Source organism: Orcinus orca, chromosome 2 (genome assembly GCF_937001465.1).
Source record: "Orcinus orca chromosome 2, mOrcOrc1.1, whole genome shotgun sequence".
Lineage (NCBI taxonomy): Eukaryota > Metazoa > Chordata > Mammalia > Artiodactyla > Delphinidae > Orcinus > Orcinus orca.
Window position 1 is genome coordinate 125,607,611 of NC_064560.1, and position 22,330 is coordinate 125,629,940.

Here is a 22,330-nt window from a genome sequence, read left to right on the forward strand (position 1 = left end):
AATGAGACTGGTGGAGATACCAACATTATGTGCCTCCTGATATAATGCACTGAGAAGAGTATAGCTTCAGTTCTGTGGGATTCCTGCCCCAAATGCATAACCTGAACCCATTATGAAGAAACATCAGACAAACCCTAACTGAGGGGCATTCTACAAAGGAATTGGCCTTTACTCTGTGCTCTTAAAATGTCAAAGTCATGAAAGACAAGGAGAAACTAAAAAAATTATTCTAGAGTGAAGCAGACTAAAGAGACATGGCAATCGAATGTCACATGGTCCTGAATTGTTGAAATTTGAATGGTCTATGGGTTAGATGGTAAAATGATATTAATGTTAACTTCCTGATTTTGATGGATATACTGTGCCTATGTACATATGTTCTTCTTTTTAGGAAATATACAGTGAATTCTTTAGAAGTAATGGGACATCGTGTCTATAATTTCCTTTTAGGTGGTTCCAAAAAGTAATATGTAGAAAATATATGTCATATTATATATTATGTAACAGATATATGTAGAAAGAGAGAGAAAGAATAGGATAAGGCAAATGACGTAAAAGGTAACAATTGTGGAATCTAAGTGAAGGGGATATAGGAGTTCTGTGTATTATTCTTGCAAATTTTCTGTAATTTTGAAATTATTTCAAAATAAAAACTTATTAAAAGAATTGTAAGAAAAAATGAAGACTTTAAAAATTGTGAAAAAAATTGTGAATCACTATATATTGTACACCTATAACTTATATAATATTGTATATCAACTATATTTCAAGTTAAAAAAAAAGAAAGGAAAGAGACATTATTTTTGCTTTTCTTTTAGGAACAAAATAATTAGAAGATGTTATAACATATGAGGATGAATAAACCCTAGTGGCAATTATGGCTAACCTGTCTAGCTGAGCCAAAGCTAGTTGATTCATGTGAGATAGATAGGGAAAAGAAGTCTCCAGAAGGGAAGCCAAGCGCCTGGCCCAAGGCCTGGGAGTTTTACTTGATTTCCAAAAGGTTAAATCATTCGTATACAGGGATTTTATTGCGGGAGGGGAGAGATTGGTTACTGGGAAAAAGGAGGAGGGGGATGACTTACCTGAATCAGGAATTGCTGGGGTCCTGCTGGTATTCTTGAGACCAAATAGATTGCATAGATAGAGATCCAAACTCCTTTAGATAATATTCTCTACTTGGGAAGACTGTCATTAACTGAACAAACAGTCTTTCAGTATCATTTAATCAGACAAGACTATTCATAGAAAGTCATTGTGTGGGAAGTCTTAACCTCATAGGAAGATATCTGAGACACAGCTGACTTAATCTGGGTCAGGAGGGTTAACGATTCGCTGGAGGAAGGAACAGAATCAGAGACTAGCCAGATCCCTGACTTCCATGAATTCATCTCACCTCAAGATTTCTCCTTCATATGCGTAATTTTCATCTGCAATGATTACACATGCTATTACCCACTCTGTTTTCATCTTCTCTCATTCCTATCCTAACATAAAGAGGTCCTTCAAAATTAGGCAGAAGGGTGCCTTCTTGCCTAGAGAGACCAACTCAAGACACAGACTGAGAGAAAAAAAGTCTGCAAAACATATATATAACAAAGAACTTATATTCAGAATTTACAAAGAACTCTTACAACTCAAAAATAAAAATATTTTAAAAAATCCAACAAAAAATGAGCAAAAGATTTGAACACACTTTATTTAAGAAGAAATGCAGATAGCATATAGCACACAAGAAATGTTCAACATCATTTGTCATTAAGGAAATGTAAATTAATAATGCAAATTAATACACTTAAAACCCCTATATACCCACTAGGATGGCTAAAATTAAAAAGACCAAGTGTTGATGAGATATAGAGGAACTAGAACTCTTATACCCTGCTGGTGGGAATATAATATGGTATAATCCCTTTGGAAAACAGTTTGGCAATTTTTTTAAAAAGTTAAACATGTACCTACCTTATGACCCAACTATTTCACTCCTGTGTATATACCCAGAGAAATGAAAACATATGTTACACAAAGATTTATACACAGATATTTATAGTAGCTCTGTTTGTAATAACCAAAAACTGGAAATAATCCAAATGTCCATCAACAGTAAATGGATAAATAAATTATGGTTTATCCAGAATACTACCAGCAATCAAAAGGAACTATTGATAAATGAAACACCACGTATGAATCTCAAAATAATACTCCTGAGTGAAAGAAGTCAGACAAAAAAAAAAAAAAAAAAAGGGACTCTCCTGGAGGTCCAGCAGTTAAGACCCCACACTTCCAATGCAGGGGACGCGGGTTCAATCCCTGGTTGGGGGCATCCCCTGCTCCAAAAGAAAAAAAACCCACTGGGTATATAATGGATGACTCGAACTATATAAAATCCTAGAAAATGGAAACTAATTTGAAGTGACATAAAACATATGTATCAGTGGTTGCCTGGGAACAAAGGTGCGGGTTGGGGCTAGGATGGGGTGGAGAGGAGTGAATTGCTAAGGGGCACAAGGAAACTTGGCAGTGATGGATATGTTCATTATCTTTTTTTTCTTCTTTTTTCTTCTTTTATATGTTCATTATCTTAATTGTGGTGATGGTTTCACAGATACATACCTATGTCAAAATTAATCAGATTTTACACTTTAAGTATGTTCAGGGTAATACATGTCAATTATACTTCAACAAAGTTATTTTTTTAAAACTTACATTTCATCATTTCCAAAGGATAGATTGGAGAGGTGGTAGTGGTACCTTAGGTAGTTCTGAGACTAAGGTTCTGAGCTCTCTTTCTTCCAGTGAAGGAGCTGTATTTTGAGCTCTGGGTTTTAGAATGGCTGCTACAAGATCAGAGCTGACTCTAGACTAGTGAACACTCACACACTCAAAGGTGTACTGTAGTTTCCTCTGCTTAGATCAAGCAGAGGCTGTATTCCAAGGAGGCAGCTTTGGGGACAATTTCTCCACACCACGGAAACAAAGGTGATGACTCTTGGTACTCAAGAAAGGTTTCTATCCTTTTCCTTACTGGGGATTCGAAGACAGTTGTGGGCACAATCCTTATTTAGGTCCAAATTATCTAATGAGGAGGAAAAATAAAAGAGTGGATTAAAAATAAAAATTAAGTAGACTAAAAGCCCTATTTGATACTTTTAGAAAGAGAATATACTTTCCAGACAGGAGGTTGAGTCATATGCTGGAATGATTTTCCACATCCAGGAGTGACATGGAATGATAAAGAGGTCCATTGGTACACACTTCTTATACTTCCTGAATTTCCTCTTAAACACATGACTCAAAATAGATTCAAGGGCTTCCCTGGTGGCACAGTGGTTGAGAGTCCGCCTGCTGATGCAGGGGACACGGGTTCGTGCCCCGGTCCGGGAAGGTCCCACATGCCGCGGAGCAGCTGGGCCCGTGAGCCATGGCTGCTGAGCCTGCGCGTCCAGAGCCTGTGCTCCACAACAGGAGAGGCCACAACAGTGAGAGGCCCACGTACTGCAAAAAAAAAAAAAAAAGATTCAAGCCCTCTGGGCAAGATGTGGTGAGAGATATGATGGGTTAAAAAATTACATGTAAAAATAATCTCCATTTACCCTCTCCTGGGACTTTAGGTAAGAATGTAAAGACTCAACTACCCTTGAACAGGATGACCCGGGAAGAATTGGAGGACAGTTTGTTTCGTCTTCGTGAAGAACACATGTTGGTGAAGGAGCTTTTTTGGAAGCAACAGGATGAGATCAAAAGGTACCCAGAGTTCTCCTTAAGTATTTAGAAGCTGTATCTACACCAGGCCTACACCACAATAAACCAAAAAGAATACATTTTCCTGAGATGTCTACACCAGAAAACAATTCAAATGTCAAGGATGGTTAACTCCAAAAATAATTTTTGAAGCAATATTGCTTTATTCTGTTTTCTTGCCAAACACATCAATAGACTGTGGCCATAGTTCATAAAGCATCATCAGAGTTATTCCAACCTAAAGAGCAAGAGACTGCGCAGGCTTCTGCCCTGGTCACAAAAGAGAGAACGGGGACGGGGGAATGGCCAAAATCTCAGGGGACCAAAGGCTACAGGGGCAAGTAAGGGAAGGGGTTTTTATTTACCAAAAATCATATTGATCATTTACTGTATGCAGGCATGTTATATGTGCTTTATATGTGTTAACTCATTTAATACTATTTAATACTATGAAAGAATCATCATTAAGAATGAAAGGGAGGGCTTCCCTGGTGGCGCAGTGGTTGAGAGTCCGCCTGCCAATGCAGGGGACACGGGTTCGTGCCCTGGTCCGGGAAGATCCCACATGCCGCGGAGCGGCGGGGCCCGTAAGCCATGGCCGCTGAGCCTGCGCATCCAGAGCCTGCGCTCCGCAACAGGAAAGGCCACAACAGTGAGAGGCCTGCGTACCGCAAAAAAAAAAAAAAAAAAAAAAGAATGAAAGGGAGTGCAAAGAGGTTAAGTAACTTGCCCAAGGTCATAGCCAGTGGGTGGCAGAGCTGAAAGCTCTTAACTCCAAAATATACCATACACAGTGACTTTAGGGTATTGGCTTTCAAAAGTGTACCTTTTGGGTGCAGACCTGGAAAAGAATCTGAGATGGGGTGTGGGTAGATAAATAGATGGGCAGAATGAGAGTTCCAAAAGTCTGGGGTTAATATCTAGAACACATTTTGAAGATATTTGTGTCAATGCCTCCCAGCCAAAGACCACCAGGAACACACCTATAGCTGGGCAAGTTGGGTTAATTACTGCTGTAGCTTGAAAAAGTGCACAACATGGGCATCTCAGTAAGACTGTTAGAAAGAGCCTATTACAGGATTTTGGCTTCAGTTGGGTGATTTGGGGTAGGGTCCAAGGTAACAGAAGTTTGCTCTAGACTGGATACTGTCAGAAAGCAGGGGCAGTTCTATGTTTGGATATCTCAATGTCTTATCTACAGGGAGGTTAGACTAGAGTGAGGCTAAAGCTGTAATCGGGAAAGAAGCAGCAGTCACTCATATTAGCCAGGAGAGGAGCACGTTTGGTATTCTGCAGGTGGCAGAGTGAACTTGTTTTTGTCTGGGCTGAGACAAAAGTATGCGGCGGCCTTGTTTGGTATCACTCTGTCATGGTCTCAGAGTGGCCTTCTGTGATGTTGTTGATCTGTGAGATTATGTCCAACAGCACAGTAACATGGCCTAGTTGTGAACGCCAGGCCACCAAACAACACTGAGGACTAGCTATGTCAGACCAATTCCCCGATGGAGCATTGCTTTGCTTTCTCATTGGTAATCCCCAGGAGTGGTTCAGAACTTCATTTAGCATCTACAGTATTGCAGGCTTCCACTGTATGCCAACACTCTTCAGAATTGGAGATTCTTTTCTTTCTTTGTTTGTTTGTTTTTTGCGGTACGCGGGCCTCTCACTGTCGTGGCCTCTCCCGTTGCGGAGCACAGGCTCTGGACGCGCAGGCCCAGCGGCCATGGCTCACGGGCCTAGCCGCTCCGCGGCATGTGGGATCTTCCCGGACCGGGGCACAAACCCGTGTCCCCTGCATCGGCAGGCGGACTCTCAACCACTGCGCCACCAGGGAAGCCCTGAATTGGAGATTATTTTATATTGTGGAGAACTCGAGAATCCAGTGAAGTCAGATGGTTGCATGGGCCAAAAAACTTTGTCTGTTGGTCAGTAACCAAAAAGTACTTGAGGTTATAGATAGTAAGTGGCTAAATTGGATTCTAGCCCCTCAGACTTGGGGCAAGTTACCTAGCTGTTTAATGCCTTGATCTCTTTATCTGGATATAATGATATGTAATAATAATAGCTAACTCCTACAGTGCTTACAACGCACCACACTGTTCAAAGCCCTTTATATATATTAACTTATTTTATCCTCATAACAATCCAATGAGCAGGTACTATTTTTATCTTTATTTATAGATGAGGAAACTGAGCACAAAAGGGTAATGACATGCCCCAGGCCACATAGTAAATGTCAGAACTGGCAGGCAGTGAGAACACAGGATCTGATGGTAATGGTTAAAAGTATGATTTTAGGTCAAGATAATAAATAGTAATTGACTATCCATTGTAGGTAAGGCTCGGTGTAAGTAGGGTGGGTATAGAGGAATAATCCTTAGAGTGGGCACATATACAGGAATGTGTGGACAGTTGGGACTGGAGAAGTAAATATTAAAATTTCTACATATATTTAATTATATCCCTGTTAAAAATTAGTATTTTTTGTTTCTGTTTTATAATGACCATAATTTATTAGTACAAAAGAAACTATATAATTTAAAAATAAATATACACACGAATATACTGAAGACTGCCTCATTTTTTACTAAGAGAGTGTGTGAGCACTGCAACAGAATGAACAAAGACAGACAGCAAGATGTCCCTGCTCTGAAAGAGTTACAGTGTATTGGGGGCCGAAAATTAATTTTTAAGTGTAAATAGTGGACTACAGCACATAAGTTTATATCAGAGATCAATTCAGATTACTAACCACCAGATAAACTGTAGAGATGGTAACTGTCATAGAAGGAGAGGGCATGAGCCACCAGCTCTCTTTTTGCCCACAGGATGAGGACAGCCTTGCTCCGGTCAGCCGCAGCAGGCCGGGACCGGAGGGCCGAGGTGACAGCGGCGGAGCAGCTCTCGGAGCCTACGAGGCGGCGGCGGAACGCGGGGTGGCGGCAGCGGCCCCCCAAGCACCTGCGCCCCCAGCTGCACGGGCTGCAACTGCAGTTCCAGCGCGTCGGCCCCCCTGCTCCCCGTTGCACCCAGCCTCGCGTCCACGCGGGACACAGACAGCTCCACACCGCCGGGGCGGCGGGGGCCGAGAAACCCAAGAGGGGTGAGGCTCAGGGCCAAGTCCCCGACAGGGCCAAAACACTGGGAAGGATTGATTTGCCAGCCACATTTTCCTCCCACTGCTTTATTCCGCGCACCACGCCCATTTTGTTCTTTTGTTCGCGTTCCTTTCTACCTCCCTAAAATCTTTTTTTCCTGAGTAGGATGTCCAGTTCAAAGTTCTCAGTTCACCATGCAGTACTGTTGAGAGGAGAATCAGACAATGGAAATGGGAACTTTGCTGGTCAAGTTTTGCAGGGCTCTAGAAAACAGAGATAACTTTGATGACATGCTTAGGTGTGAGCAGCAGTGATCTTAAGACAGGTCCCTCTCCTGGGACTCTGGGCCTCTGGGCTAAGTGGCCTGTGCCTCTAAAACTGGGGTTCTTCACCTTTTGGGGGAAATGGACTCCTTTGCAACCATGATCAAAAGCTAGGCGTTCTCCCAAGAAAAATGCACATACACATAGACAAAACTTTGCATACAATTCCATGGGTTCAGAGATTGTCAAAGCCTATTCCTGAAGTCCAGGCCTTGGAAATCAGGCTGTTAAGTGAGGAGCTGCAGATTTTCATCTTCCTGTATCCCAAGTGGCTAAGCGTCTCTGGCTGCTGTGAAACCCAACACTGAATTAAATATAGTGCTGTGTGTAAATTTCCTTCACCTGGCCTACTCATCCCTGTTTTAGGTCCATGGGAATGGGGTGTCTTAACCCTGGGGACTCAATGTTAGGTTTTGTTCAGCACAGCCCTATATTTTCAAGCTCCCTCCTTGAGCCAACAAAATCTTTGTGAAAACAGCTAAAAGTAGAAAAACTAAATAAGTCTAAATTTCAATTCAGTTTAACTTCAGCATTATTGAATACCAGTTATATACTAGGCACTAGGGACAACGATGCATTAGAGTTAGATACACAGTCCCTGCTCTTCTTCCCCTTTATACTGACCTACTTGAGAGTCTGACTTATTAAATCAGTAGTTGCATATTTTTGCAAGAGTAAAAACTGAGAAGCTCCCCTCTGAGATCATTGGTCATATAAGGATTTCCTCCAGATCTCAAGGCTCCCTACTTCCAGCACTTGGTGTTCCATTTCTAGCACTTGGGGTTCTGGAAAAATCTGTTGCCAGAGTCTGCATCTTCTGTCTAAACTTTCAGAGTCAAGGGACAGGCTGAGCTACACAGCTCCTCCCACATTCAAGGAACATGTGACAAATGAAAAAGTCAGAGGTGAAGTATCCAGTGAACCCAGCGAACAGTGAGTTCTTTTACTTTATCCTGTGCTGTTACTCTTTCAACTGTAATTGGAAAAACCTCATTTAGGGAACAAGTGAATGTTGCCATTTTTGAGTCATTCCAGCATAATCAGAGAAGATGAAAGTCAGCCCAATTTGGAAGCTGTCAAATTCCAACTTCATTGCTTAAAAATGGAAAATAAGCATCTCTTTGTCTTCCAAGGAAAGGAAAATAAAGACTCTTTCCTTAATTGAAGGTATTCCCTCTCTTTCCCTTTATATTTTCCCCCTTAGGTCGTAATTCACTTATATTTCTGTTTGACACTGGAAAGCTATATTTGGTAAGTTTATCCTCCACATATGCCAAGATTACTAACTCCTCTAAGTTCTTTTTATATATGTGAGAGCCCAGTTCTAAACCCCTATAACAGCAGTTTCTAATTCTTCTTTTCGTGTTTAATATTCCTAATTCTAACAGTATAATCTCTTTTAACAAAGTCATAATTATGATTAAACTCACTGGCCTATGCATGCCTAACAGTGCCCACATTATGACCAGCGATACTATGCAAGTGGAAGAACCACCCAAGTCTTCTGAGAAAATGTGGTCCAAAGATGAGAATTTTGCACAGAGAAGCTCTTTGGAGTGCGCTCAGAAGGCCACAGAGCTTCGGTAAGGGTGTGGCATTCCATGCCTCAAGCCATAATGAACTGAAAAAGAGGTTCTTGTTTGTACCTTTCTTCCATCTCAGAGGAAAAGAGAATGCTTGGGATTAATTCAATCTGAGAAGTAGACCTGGAGGCCCAAGTGGTTAAGTAATGGATTAACATAAAAGGGATGCTTATATATAATAAAAGTCTGCTGCTTCACTTCACAGAAGGAAAACTATTTCATCCTCATCACCAGATGGGGGCTCTCAGCCCCCACTGTGCATCAGTCCCTGGAAAACTTTTTTTTTTTTTTACGTGGCTGGTCTGTTTTAGTCCCTGGAAAACTTTTTTAAAAATAGACTTTATTTTTTAGAGCAGTTTTAGGTTCACAACAAAATTGAGCATAAAGTACAGAGATTTCTTGTATACCTCCCTGCCACTTCTCCCCACACTGCCTCCTTCACTGTCAACATCCCACAGCAGCTAGAATTGGGAATCTCTGAGACAGAGTCTAGCGAACCCAAATCCTCCCCCAATACCTTTGAAATGATAAAGAAAACATGATCTCTTAGGTTCAGAAATAACGATCTTCCTTTGTGTCCCTGTCCATATCCACAGGGGGAAAAATACTTAACTCTGTCCATTCACAAAGGATATTTTAACACTGTCGTCTTTCTCCAGAGCTTCCATTAAGGAGAATATACAACTGATTCGACTTAAGAAGCTCTTACATGAAAGGAATACTTCTTTGGCAGTGACAAAAGCACAATTAACAGAAGTCCAAGCTGTGAGTTGCCATCATCAGCTGTGCCTTTTTGGGGGAAGAAAATCAGTTAGTTAAGAGATTTGTATTATTTTCTCCACTTTACACATGGGAGACCACAATGGAGAGAAACTAAGTTGCTTGTCGAAAGTCACACAATTGTGATGAATTGGGAGATTGGGATTGACATGTATACACTGATGTGTATAAAATGGATGACTAATAAGAACCTGCTGTATAAAAAAATAAATAAAAATTAAAAAAAAAAGAAAGTCACAAAATAGGTAGGTGATGTTCAAATCCAGGCCTTACGACTCAGAATCCATTCTTTTTCCAGTACTTGCCATTATCCCTCTGCTGGGAAGAAGGCTCAAGCCCTGCCTGCTAAGGTGGAATTAAGTGAGGTTACCTTGTGTCAGGTTAAGTTCCAAGCCAAAAACCACAACCAGAGTTTAATTAAACTTGGGGAGCCAAGAGCAGTCACAGGGGAGGGGAAGGAAACCAGATTACTGAGCACTTTCTATGTGACGGACTCTGTCCTAGATACTTAGAATCATGATCTCATTTAAGCCTGACAACAGCCATAAAGGTAAGTACGTTTAACGGATGAGGGAACTGAGCCTCAAAGAAGTTAAGTAACTTGCTCAAGTTATAAAAATAGCAAGAGGCAGAGCAGGATTTGAGTCCAGTTTTATCTGGCATCAAGGCTCACACTCTTCTCACTACCACACGATGGAAACTCATATCTGAACGGTAGAAATAGGGCATAGAGGTTCTAAATAATAGATTGGCACCATTCTTTTATTGAATAAACATTTATTGACTACCAAGAAGTGTGCAAAGCACTTGGATACAAAGATTAAAAAGATAATTAAGACAGCTCCTGCCTTCAAGGAACTTACAAGAGTGAGAGGACAAGATGTAAACAAGTACAACTATGCACAAACAGGGTATGGGTGCGACACAAAAGAGAGAATAGATGCACCAGAGGATGGGGCGCAGGGTCTGTAAAGGATCCATAAGAGATTCTATTCGTGAGCCAAATACTGACAGTTTGGCAGGGGTTAATGAGCACGCAAGAGAGGGAAGGGCTTTCCGGGGAAGAGTGGTGTAGGCCACGGCACAGAGGTGAGAAACATCAGGGAGCAGGTCATGGAGGTCTTATCAGGAATTTAGACTTTATCCTACAGATAGTGAGAGCTGCAGAAAGGTTTTAAGCAAGTTGGTAACATGATCAATTTTTTTTTCCCCAAAGAGATCACTTTGCCTTTTTTTAATGTCCAAAATATTTTGAAATACATGTTAATAAAAAGAATAATACTTTCAAGAAACTATTATAGAGCACTAATAATGATTAATTCTGGGTAGTAGTAGAATTATAGATGACTGCTATTATAGTACTTATACTTTACTGAAATTTTCAACTTCTCAAAAATGACAAAACTACCAGGAAAGATCATCTGGCAGTAGAGTGAATGATAGGTTGGCTGGTACAAGACTGGAGGTAACAGATGAGTAACAGATGTTACTTAACAGATGAGTGATCCAAGGGAGGCAGGATGAGGGCCCCAACCAAGGCAGTGAGAGAGGCTCACAGAGAAAGGACTGTGTTGGGAGAGGCCCAGGAAGTGGAAGAACGGACTTCATCACCAAAGTAGAGTGGGTGAGGGAAAAGCAGAAATGAGAGATGACTTCTGGGTCTCTAGCTTGGGTGATTAAATGATGGTGCCATTCATTGAGATTAGCTACAGCTGGTGCTGCCCTTGGTATGTCTGTTTTGATTGGGACTAAGGGCATCTGTACAAGGCCAAACTCCAAACCTATGTTTTGTAGAGAACTGTGCATATGCTCGTAATCTTTTGATTCGGTTAATTCTGGTAGCACTGAAAGGATGGGAAATCTGGAAAGGAAGTTATTTTAAAGTTGTATGGGTAAATAGCTATATTTGTGGAATTAGATTTTTTTAAAAATCCATGTATTCTTCCATTGCATTAAAGGAAGACAGGGAGAAAGCCATTCTAAATTGAATGTCTTTGCCCATATTAGTGGTAGTGGCAAAGATGACCTAAAATGGTGAATAATTTTCTAAAATGTAGGTTTTACAATTTGGTTTTTTTAAGCAATTTACCTTTCTAGTCATGCTTACTTACACATATACTAAGATAAGTTTGCATCCTCTTAATCCCTTAGCAGTAAAATGTGGTCAGTAGTGCAGACTCTGGAGTCACACAGGCTGAGGTAAAGTTCTGCCTCAGCCCCTTGAAAGCTGTGCGATTCTGGGCAAGTTAGCTCTATGAGCTTTGGGTTTCTTATTTTTAAAGTTTAGATAACAATACCTCTCGGATTTGTTGTAAGGATTAAATGAGATAATATATGTGAAACAATTATGATGATCATAATGTAAGAGATAATGAAACACACAGTAACATATAACATAGTAATTACTCAACCAATAATAGTAGCTGTTGTTGTGAGTTTGGCTATTGTTGTTTTTTCTATTTCTAAAACTGGAAAGAGACCTTTCTGAAGCATGATGAGTAAGAGATGGCACCTAGTTTGAAAATAAAAATACTTCTTAGAAAATCCACCAAGTGCAATGCAAATGTGAATAAATGACCCTTCATCCTTTTTAAAGAAATGGTGTCATCTATTACATTCACAGACTGCCTGGCAAGCTAGGGCAGGGGAAAAGGAGCAGCAATTAGTAAACAGGCACACAAATTGACTTGATTTATGGGAATTTTTTATAACATCTTTTAAAATAAATATTTAAACATTTGTATTATAAACATCAAGTTGATATATCAATAGAATAATACTTTTTTCTTTCTTTCAGGCATATGAAACTCTGCTCCAGAAGGTACTTAATAAAGATTCCTTAACTCTCTGTTTCTTAGTAATCAGAGGAATGAAACCCAAATGAATCTTCATCTTCAAGTAACATAACACCAGAATTTAGCTAACTATATCAAAGTTATTATGTTATATAATTTTTATTGAGACAAATGGTACTATCACTATTATCAGAAGATACTGCATTGTTTTCACAAAAATTGAAATATGAGATCTGAGTTGAGAAATATTTGGAATAGTATTTTTCAGCCTATTGCTACAGAGAATTATAGCATTTGTTGAAAAATTCCTAAGAGTAGTCCTCTAGCATGTGCGAGGTGGTGAGATATAGCAAAGTTGTTGCAAACCTTCTCTGGTGTTACTAAATATTTGCACCTCTGTGAGTGGGGTACAGGTGAAGCTAGGTAAGTGTCCGTGATTAAGAGTCACTAAGGCAGAGTTCCCAACATGACCAGCCACAACTGTTCCTCACCAGAAGGAACATGGTCATGCTGGGAACTCTGCCAGAAAAATGCACTTAACTTCTAGAGTTAACACATCACTTTGCTAGGGGCAAAAGGAGAAATATTTCATCATAAAAAGCATTCACATAGCTTAGAAGGTAAAGGCAGCTGAGAAAGGTGGCACTTAATTTAGAATCAGGGTTGAATTTGAACCTTGGGAAAATTAAGGCTCCAGTGACAAATTACAGTTTCCCAGAGTGGAAAATCCTCACTCACAGGGAAACGGTACTTCCTGAGAAATGCTAGGGTGGAAAACAAGGTCAATTTACAGTGCAAAGGCAACATACTATAAATCAAAGCCCTTCTTTGAGATTTCCACTAGGGAATGCTCCAGTTGTTTGTATCTTGAGACACCTCCTGCTGAGTGATATGAACATTCGCAGAGCAACTTTCCTTTTGCCCCAGAATCAGGGAATCCTGGGTACAGCCCATGATGCCCTCCTCAGCCAAGTGAATGAGCTCAGGGCAGAGCTGAAGGAGGAGAGCAAGAAGGCTGTGAGCTTGAAGAGCCAACTGGAAGATGTGTCCATCCTGCAGATAACACTGAAAGAGGTAAATAACAATAATAATTGAAAGATACCATCAGTTGTATGTGACATTCCAATTTCAGAGATGTTAAAAAGTGTATCTTAGCAAAAATATGGGTATTTTATTTTTTCAAATAAGAAAAATGAGATTCCAAGTGGTTAAATAACTTGCTCAAGATTATACCATTAGGGGAAAAACTGGGATTTATATTTATGTCTGTTCTCCAAAGTCTTTTCTCTATTATAATGTTCTGCTGTTTCCCTAACAGTAGAAACCCAGACACCATGAAAATTTAATTCAGAGAATCCTCATTAATTCCAATTAAAATTTCTATCACACCTTCAATTGGTTCAAGTCTTTATAGTTGAATGGATCCTCATAGACATAGGAGATGAACACAGAAAATCTCCCACGCAAGTCCCACCCTGCAACAGAAAAGGGAGACCCTGTGCAAGGTAATAGATTTTAAAATCTTATCTCACGCACTCTACTATCATTCTTAGTTTCAGGAGAGAGTTGAAGATTTGGAAAAAGAACGAAAATTGCTGAATGACAATTATGACAAACTCTTAGAAAAGTGAGTACCAAGTTTGGATCCCAGAACATTTTTTTGTTATAAAAGACAATTACTGGGGCTTCCGTGGTGGCGCAGTGGTTGAGAGTCCGCCTGCCGATGCAGGGGACGCGGGTTCGTGCCCCGGTCTGGGAGGGTACCACGTGCCACGGAGCGGCTGGACCCGTGAGCCATGGCAGCTGAGCCTGCGCGTCCGGAGCCTGTGCCCCACAATGGGAGAGGCCACAACAGTGAGAGGCCCGCGTACCGCAAAAAAAAAAAAAAAGACAATTACTGAAAAGTGCCTTCCGAATTTTAAAAATAAAAATAATACCTAGTCTCGATAAGGATACCGGGAAACTGGTACTCAGTACTGTTAGTGAGAATATAAATTGGCAGACTATTTTTGGAACGGAATTTGACACTATCAAAAAAATGTTAAACGTGCATATCTTTTATGCCAGATAACCCTTTTTTTTTTTTTTTTTTTTTTTTTTGCGGTACGCGGGCCTCCCACTGCCGTGGCCTCTCCCGCCGCGGAGCACAGGCTCTGGACGCGCAGGCTCAGCAGCCATGGCTCACGGGCCCAGCCGCTCCGCGGCACGTGGGATCTTCCCGGACCGGGGCACGAATCCGTGTCCCCTGCATTGGCAGGCGGACTCTCAACCACAGCGCCACAAGGGAAGCCCCCGATAACCCATTTTTTGGAATCAAAACTAAAGAAATCCTCTTGTGTATGTGCAAAGAGATCTGTGTAGTAAGAATGTTAATTAATACATTGTTAATTTAATTAGTAATAGTAAAAAAAAAAAAGGAAACCATCCAGATTTCTTATGATAGGGATCGACTAAATAAATCGTGTTGCACCGCCACGTTGAAACGGTATAAAGCTGTAAAAAATGAGATAGATCTATATGCCTAAGATACACTATTAAAAGAAAAATCAAATTGCCAAAGAATGTGTTCATTGTGACCTAATTTATGTCATGTGTGTGTGCATCCACAAACTTTTAATGAGATGAAAGGACTGAAATAGGGCAAAGAGGCACTTTTATTCTATATACTTCTATATCATATTAATTTTTCACAAGCATATATTTACGTAGTGGTTTTGAAATTAAAAATACCTGTAAGTTTAAAAAAATTAAATGTGCCTTCTTATAAGTTAAAGGCAGCAGGGGGTAGATTGGGGAGGTTGCATGGGAGCATCCTGGGAACAACTGTTGCTCTTCAACAAAGTGAAATAAGGTAGTGTGGGGATTACCCACTTTGAAGACTCCCTGTGGTAGACATTACTATTGGCCTCTTCCCTTCATTATTCATAACATTATCTTCTTGGATCATCATGTAATGTATGGGCAGAAAGTGCCAAGAAATCTTAGTACTAGCTTAACAAGTTGTTTTTAGACCACATTTATTAAAGTGATAACTAGGAAAAAGACATAAGCAGAAATAATTGCTTATCAATGTCACTTCACTTGTGTAAATAATCAAGAACTGGCCATGTGTCTTTTACACTCAAGATGGGTCTGCCCTGACAGCTAGATATAGTGGTGTGCAGGCTGCAGTTATTGAAAAGTTTAGTTCCTGCCCTTCAGTATAATAATTTACAATCTAGTTCAAAGGCAAGTATTCTCTAAACTAGCCACTGGTGAAAGTAGACAGAGGAACGGAGTAAGGAAAAGAAGAATATTCTGTTACTTATTTCTAATCTAGCAGGCCTGAGAATGTCTTGGTACACAATTCCCTAATTAAAGAAAACCATCATGCTGGAGACGTTCCTTGGGAAATAGATATGACTTGCGTTGTTTGCCCAGGGGGTTATTTGAGACTTAAACCGAAGTGATACTAAGCAACTCCTCAATAGGACCCAAAAGTTCCAAGGCAGTTGGTAAATGACAGTTACAGAGAAAGCAGGGGCAGAAAAAACATGTAGGGAAATGAATGATGAACTAGGCCCAGGAGATGCTGAAACTGTGTAATAAAGACGTCATATCACCCACCTTTGAGTGTCCATCTGACAACTCTCCCCTCCCTCCTTACTTGCTTCCCATTTTCAGCATGCTGGATAGCAGTAATCAGCCTCACTGGAGCAATGAGCAAGGAGAACAGCTACAGCAGAAAGTCTCTCAGCTGCAGGATCACCTGGATGCTGAGGTGGAGGAGAAGAGAAAAGTCTTACTTCAGCTGTCAAGAGAGAAAGGTAGGTCAAGCCCTGAAGAGTTCTCTCAGATGAGGCATCCTCTACATCTGGTTTGGGAGAAGGGAACTTGGGCCAGCATTTTTCCAGTCCCATCACTTGATCCTATTTTTGTGTGGGTCCTGGATAACTAGAATAAGAACACTGGCAGTCAGGTCAGATTCACAATCAAGAAAGCATGACACCTACCTCACACATACTTATCCCTACATATTGACTTTCCATGTGAGAGAATGCCAATTCTTAAGTTATAATGTTTTTAAACAGTCAATTTATTGAAAGTAAATTTATTTTACTTAAATTTTACTTAAAATTTATTTGACTTAAAGTCAATTTATTGAAAATGAATTTTTCTGCCTTTTATTCTCATCAGTCATTTTAGGGTGGTTGGGAATTGTTTTGTTTTAGCATCTGATGCCTGAAATTGAGAAGCAAATTATTGCTCTTGGTTACCACTACTATTTCCCCATCTTTTTTTAAAATTTATTTATTTTATTTATTTATTTTTGGCTGCATTGGGTCTTCGTTGATGCGCACAGGCTTTCGCTAGTTGTGGCGAGTGGGAGCTACTCTTGGTTGCGGTGCACAGGCTTCTCATTGCAGTGGCTTCTCTTATTGTGGAGCACCGGCTCTGGGTGCTCGGGCTTCAGTAGTTGTGGCTGGCAGGCTCTAGAGCGCAGGCTCAGTAGCTGTGGCTCATGGGCTTAGTTGCTCCATGGCATGTGGGATCTTCCTGGACCAGGGCTCAAACCCATGTCCCCTGCATTGGAAGGTGGATTCTTTTTTTTTTTTTTTTTTTTTTCCGGTACGTGGGCCTTTCACTGTTGTGGCCTCTCCCGTTGCGGAGCACAGGCTCCGGATGCGCAAGCTCAGCGGCCATGGCTCACGGGCCTAGCCGCTCCGCGGCATGTGGGATCTTCCCGGACCAGGGCACGAACCCGTGTTCCCTGCATCGGCAGGCGGACTCTCAACCACTGCGCCACCAGGGAAGCCCGGAAGGTGGATTCTTAACCACTGCGCCACCAGGGAAGCCCTTTCCCCCTGTCTTAATTCTTGGATCACAGTAGTTATTCTGAAGATTTTTAAATACTGTCAAAGAGACCTTTGTCTCCCTTCTTTTTGCTAGGCTGGACCTTGATATTTAGTCTTATCAAACTTACATTTCATCATATTCTAGTATGTTCACATAAAAAAAGTGGAGGAAAAGAAATATGACATCAAGAAAAATAGAGTCAGGAACCATAAAAGGATAAAGCTTAGGAGCACATGCTAAGGATCTTGTAGTATGTATGAAGTACAAGTGAAGTCTTGTGGGTAATCTAATCTAACCTCCTCTGTAATGCATGATACTGAAATGATCACACTAAATGCTGATCACCTTCCTTCCCCGAAACACACATGGAAATGTCCAAATGCCCAACCTCCCTTCCTCCAACTCAGGGTCAGAGTCAAGGTGGGTGTCACAGAGAGCCAACAGCATAGAAGTCAGATGGAGTTGGGGAATGGTTGGGGAGATACTGAATTAAATGGTGCTGTCAAAAAGTTTGGACTATCCCAGTTGGTCAAGTGGCTCTGATTTTGTTGTGGTGGTGGTAGTTCTCCCTTCCATACTACAGTTCTGCAGGTGTTTTTTTTGTTTGTTTTTGGAGTCCAAATGTCAACTCAGGGTCAATAAGCTAGAACCCCTTTGTAGAAATAAGAGAGAATTGCTTCTCTAAGGGCAAGTGTATAAAATGAATTAAACATTAGTGGGAAAATTTAATTCATACTTGGGCCAACTTTAATATGGTTGTTGGTAGCTGCAGAGTTTCAGCTTTCTGTATTATTTTTTCCCCAGCTCAAAACAAGGATCTGAAGCTTGAAGTCACCAACCTGCTTCAGAAGCATAAACAGGAAGTGGAGGACCTCCGAAATAAAGACACAATTTCCCAATCTCCTGACTGGCAATCTGAACCAGCCACTTACCCAGCTCTATTCCAAGAGACCACTCAGATAGAGGTAAGAGCATCTTTAATCAAACAGGTCCCCTCTACAAGAGGGATTGCTGGCAAATATCCCTTGAAAAGATGAAGGGACTAGAAAACTAACTGAATAATATTTTGTCCTGATTGAGGACAATATTTGGAAGTATATGAGAAGGCTGAGAGTAGAGATAGCTTCATGAGCTCCACAGACTTTTTCCACACTGTACAGCTCATAAAATTTAGAATTTTTTTCAGATGAGGACTTGCAATGATCTGCTGAAGAGCAAACAGCCATGGGAGATTGTATAACTTACTCACTGCTGCTGTTGAACATGAGGAACTAGGGGAGAGAGCACTTGTAAAGTAACACAGGTCCTCTTCTACATATTGGAGTAGATTCTGCTGCTGGTATTTTACTATTATCAACGGCTGCTGTAGAGAATAGTTATTACTATACCTATCATATTTATACTCCCTTTTACCAATGCTTTTTCCTCTGTAGCCCTGTGAACCAAAAAACCAAGAAGAAAAGAAACTGTCCCAGATGTTAAGTGAGTTGCAAGTATTGCATGCAGAAACCATATTGGAACTAGAAAAGACCAGAGACATGCTTATTCTGCAGCGCAAGATCAACGTGTGTTATCAGGTGCAGGAAAAGATGGTACAGGAAGGGGATAAATAAATGGGCACATGGGAACTACTTACAAGACGGGGAATGAAGCAAGACCCGAGTTTCCAGGGCTGATGCAAGGTGATATGCTGACGTATGCAAACACAGGATGTGCTGTCCTTTGAAAAACTTGAGGACTCACACATGCCCATGGCACCTTGGCAATAAAAGCCAGAAGGGGCCAGCTAATGAAAATGGCAAGTGGGAAGCTTCTGGGTTCAAATTTTGCCAGTCCCAGGAAAAATACTATCCTATGGCACTAATAGCACAACTGGTCCTGGAGGGGTCTGTGAGGAACCTAAGCCTTTTTCTAGTGGATGAATCTGCCCTGCTAAGGAGATAGTGGAGTCTCTTTTACCCAGCAAGTACCACCTTTTTATCTGGGCTCTTTGGTTCTGGGCCACTGAGATAGAAAAGTTCAGACATTATTTCGTTTCAGGAGGAACTGGAGGCAATGATGACAAAAGCCGATAATGAAAATAAAGTTCACAAAGAAAAACTGGAGAGGTTGAGTCAACTCCTAGACCTCAAGAACAAGCGTATCAATCAGCTGGAAGGTATTTTAAGAAGCCATGGCCTTCCAGTATCCGGCAAGTCTTAGTACCTTGTTCACTTCCTCTTAGGATCTGTCACAGAGCTAAATGCCCGTGCTCCCCTCTGCACCTGTCAAGAGGGTGCCCTCTATGTCTCGGTATAGGACTTATCCCTCCCATTCTTGATTATCCTATCATCTTTGTTGTTTTAATACATGGTTAGCAGTTTCTTCTCCTGCATCATGTCAGTGTCTTTTCTCTGGAGAGTTTCAACAGGGCCCAGCAATTGCTGAATCTGTTTTGAAAATAAGAGTGTATCACTGTTGGCCCTCAGGGTGGGTAACACGCTCCCTCTCTCAAGATTGTTTCCTCAAGCCAGGCCTATATTTCAGTTTTGGGGAGATAATAGAGCTACATCACTCATCTCTTGTCATCCTTTTCTGTGATTTCTCTCTAAAAGTCTCTGAATTCTTTGTTGCAGTCTGAGGATGTCTACATAACAGGGCAGGTGGCTGGACACTTATGCAAATTTTATAATGTGATACTTCCTGTACTTAATTCAGTCACTGTCGACCAGGATCTGGTCTCAGCCTTACATATTGAGAAAATTGGCTTTGTTATTATACCCAGTGGTGAGAGACCTGACCCGTACTAACCACATTCACCAAAGACTGATATTTACACCCGAATGTTCATTTGTTATTTTATGATAGGGGCTCTTTCATTGCTGCCTTGAGAATATGCTCATGGCAGCTCATTCTTGGGGAAGCAGAATCAATAAGAAGGATACTTAGTGAGCCTGGAACTAGAGTAAAGGGAGGTGGGTCATTCAGAAGCATGATTTATGCATGCCAGGGTGCGTCAGTTAAAAGGTCCCTGCAATATAACAAAGGAAATCCTTTGGATTGAAATTCTCATGTCTTTCAGATTCAGGGTGTTTCTCCCAGGACAGTGCAGGTTAAATACAATTACCTACCTCTGAAGATTTATTTGCTTTAACTTGTAGTTCTTTCATTACTGGTAAGGCTGAAGAGTTTTTCATATGTTTACCAGTTATTTAAATTATTTCTTTTGAGACTTGCCTGTTCCTGCCCTTTACTATTTCTTAATAGTATATTGTTAATTTGTAGAAGTTCTTTATATGCTAAGATTATTAACCTTGTGACACATAATGCAAAATTTTGAATATGTTTTATTTATGTTAATCTTATGAATTAAGAAACTGTTCACCAGTCTCTGTATTCCACTTATTTTGGGCAGGAAGACATTCTGATGTACCCAAAGTATTTTCTTCTACTACTTTAACTCTTAGAATAGGACCTTCACCATCAACACACTGTGACAACTCAAATACTCCCCGATTTGAAGCAGACTATATATCAAAGTTTCTGGTTGGTTGGACATGGGAGGTAATGCACAGATTTGGTGGACTGTCTTACATATCTTTATTTTGTATCTCATCGCCAATATTTTCAACCTCTTTTCAGTAAGTGCCCTCCCCCACTTTTACTCCATTACTCTTTGACTTAAAGTGGATTTTTTTTTTTTTTTTGCCTTCTTACAATGAAACCAAATTCTTAACAGAATGAAGATCCTTGTGATTGATCTGACTGGAAAAGAGGAATCATCTTAATGGGGCCCAGTGTAATGTCATAGACACCATGACTGTAACTTGCTATTTTCTCCAAGGCCAATATCCCAAACTTTTGGAAATACTTGCATTTTGTGTTTCTAGTGTTTCTGTAATGGAATTAACAATTAATTCACAAGATACTGCTATAATCCAAAACGATGTCATCTCTAGATGAAACTGTGCCTCCAGTGTTTTCCTGAGCTTAGCATTTACTTTCCAATCACTCATGTTGTGCCTCATCTCTAAAGTAGGCATTGGATTATTTGGCCATCAGAATTCAAAGCACCTGATTGTCATTCTATTGCTTTTCTTTTTGAATCACATCGTTTCTTGAAATAGTCACAACTTGGACTTCACCATGGTTTTTATTCTCTTTCTGTCCACCTTCCTTTACCCTAAGGAAGAATTCCCTACCCTTTAATGGATAGGCAGTTTTCTTTCCCCTCTAGAACAACTCAAAGATGTGGCTTATGGCACCCGACAGTTGTCATTATGTCTGAAACCACTGCCAGACCATGGAGATGAGGATAAAGTGGACATTTCTCCATGGCATCAGAGTGAGAATCTTTTCGAACTGCACATCCACCAGGCCTTCCTGACACCTGCTGCCCTGGCTCAGGCTGGAGACACGCAACCTACCACTTTCTGCACCTATTCTTTCTATGACTTTGAAACCCACTGCACCCCACTAGCTGTGGGGCTGCAGCCCCTCTATGACTTCACTTCTCAGTATGTAGTGGAGACAGATTCCCTCTTCTTGCACTACCTTCAAGGGACGTCAGCCCAGCTTCATCTACACCAGGCTATAGCCAGTGAGCACCGCACCCTTGCAGCTGGCTGGATTTGCTTTGACAGGGTTCTAGAAACCGTGGAGAGAGTCCATGGCTCTGCCACACTTACTGGTAAGTGCTGTCAGCCTCCCACATTTCCCGGGACTAATGTGGAATTTCCCAAAGTGTATAGTTGTCTTCTGGTGGTTTCCCATTTTATTCCTCTGCCTTTATTCTTGATCCTCGCCACACCATCTGTATCCTCCATGCCTTTCATACTTTCTGCTACCCAGGAGCTGGTGGAGAAGTCTTTGGGGTGCTAGAGTACTGGATGAGGCTGCACTTCCCCATAAGATCCAGCCTACAAGCATACAATAAGCGAAAGAAAGCCCAGGCATACCTGTCAGCCAATGTGCTTGGAGCCTGGGAGGCCCAGGAGGATGAGGTGAGAAAAAGGATGTGCCCATGCATCTCAAAGGAGACTCAGCCAAGCAGCTCATGAGAACAGCTTAGTATTACCCTCAATAAGCACTTGTTGAATGTGAATGAAAGAGAAAAACTGTCACACCACAACTAGTCCAGATACTTCCCTTGGTCAAGCTTGAGTTTGAAATGAAATCATGCCCTTGGAGCTAGC

The 22,330-nt window shown here is 41.0% G+C and overlaps 1 protein-coding gene across 1 annotated transcript in view; it reads left to right on the forward strand.

Moving 5' to 3' along the window:
- Nucleotides 1–22,330, forward strand: part of RPGRIP1 (RPGR interacting protein 1) — a 162,519-nt gene that overhangs the window by 98,063 nt on the left and 42,126 nt on the right. Inside the window, 16 exon segments of the mRNA XM_049705479.1 lie at nucleotides 3,612–3,744; nucleotides 6,570–6,639; nucleotides 6,641–6,823; nucleotides 6,826–6,844; nucleotides 7,996–8,095; nucleotides 8,614–8,745; nucleotides 9,405–9,510; nucleotides 12,323–12,346; nucleotides 13,248–13,394; nucleotides 13,874–13,947; nucleotides 15,984–16,126; nucleotides 17,961–18,121; nucleotides 18,590–18,733; nucleotides 19,197–19,314; nucleotides 21,373–21,825; nucleotides 21,987–22,138. Of these exon segments, the coding sequence (XP_049561436.1) occupies nucleotides 3,612–3,744; nucleotides 6,570–6,639; nucleotides 6,641–6,823; nucleotides 6,826–6,844; nucleotides 7,996–8,095; nucleotides 8,614–8,745; nucleotides 9,405–9,510; nucleotides 12,323–12,346; nucleotides 13,248–13,394; nucleotides 13,874–13,947; nucleotides 15,984–16,126; nucleotides 17,961–18,121; nucleotides 18,590–18,733; nucleotides 19,197–19,314; nucleotides 21,373–21,825; nucleotides 21,987–22,138 (2,159 nt within the window).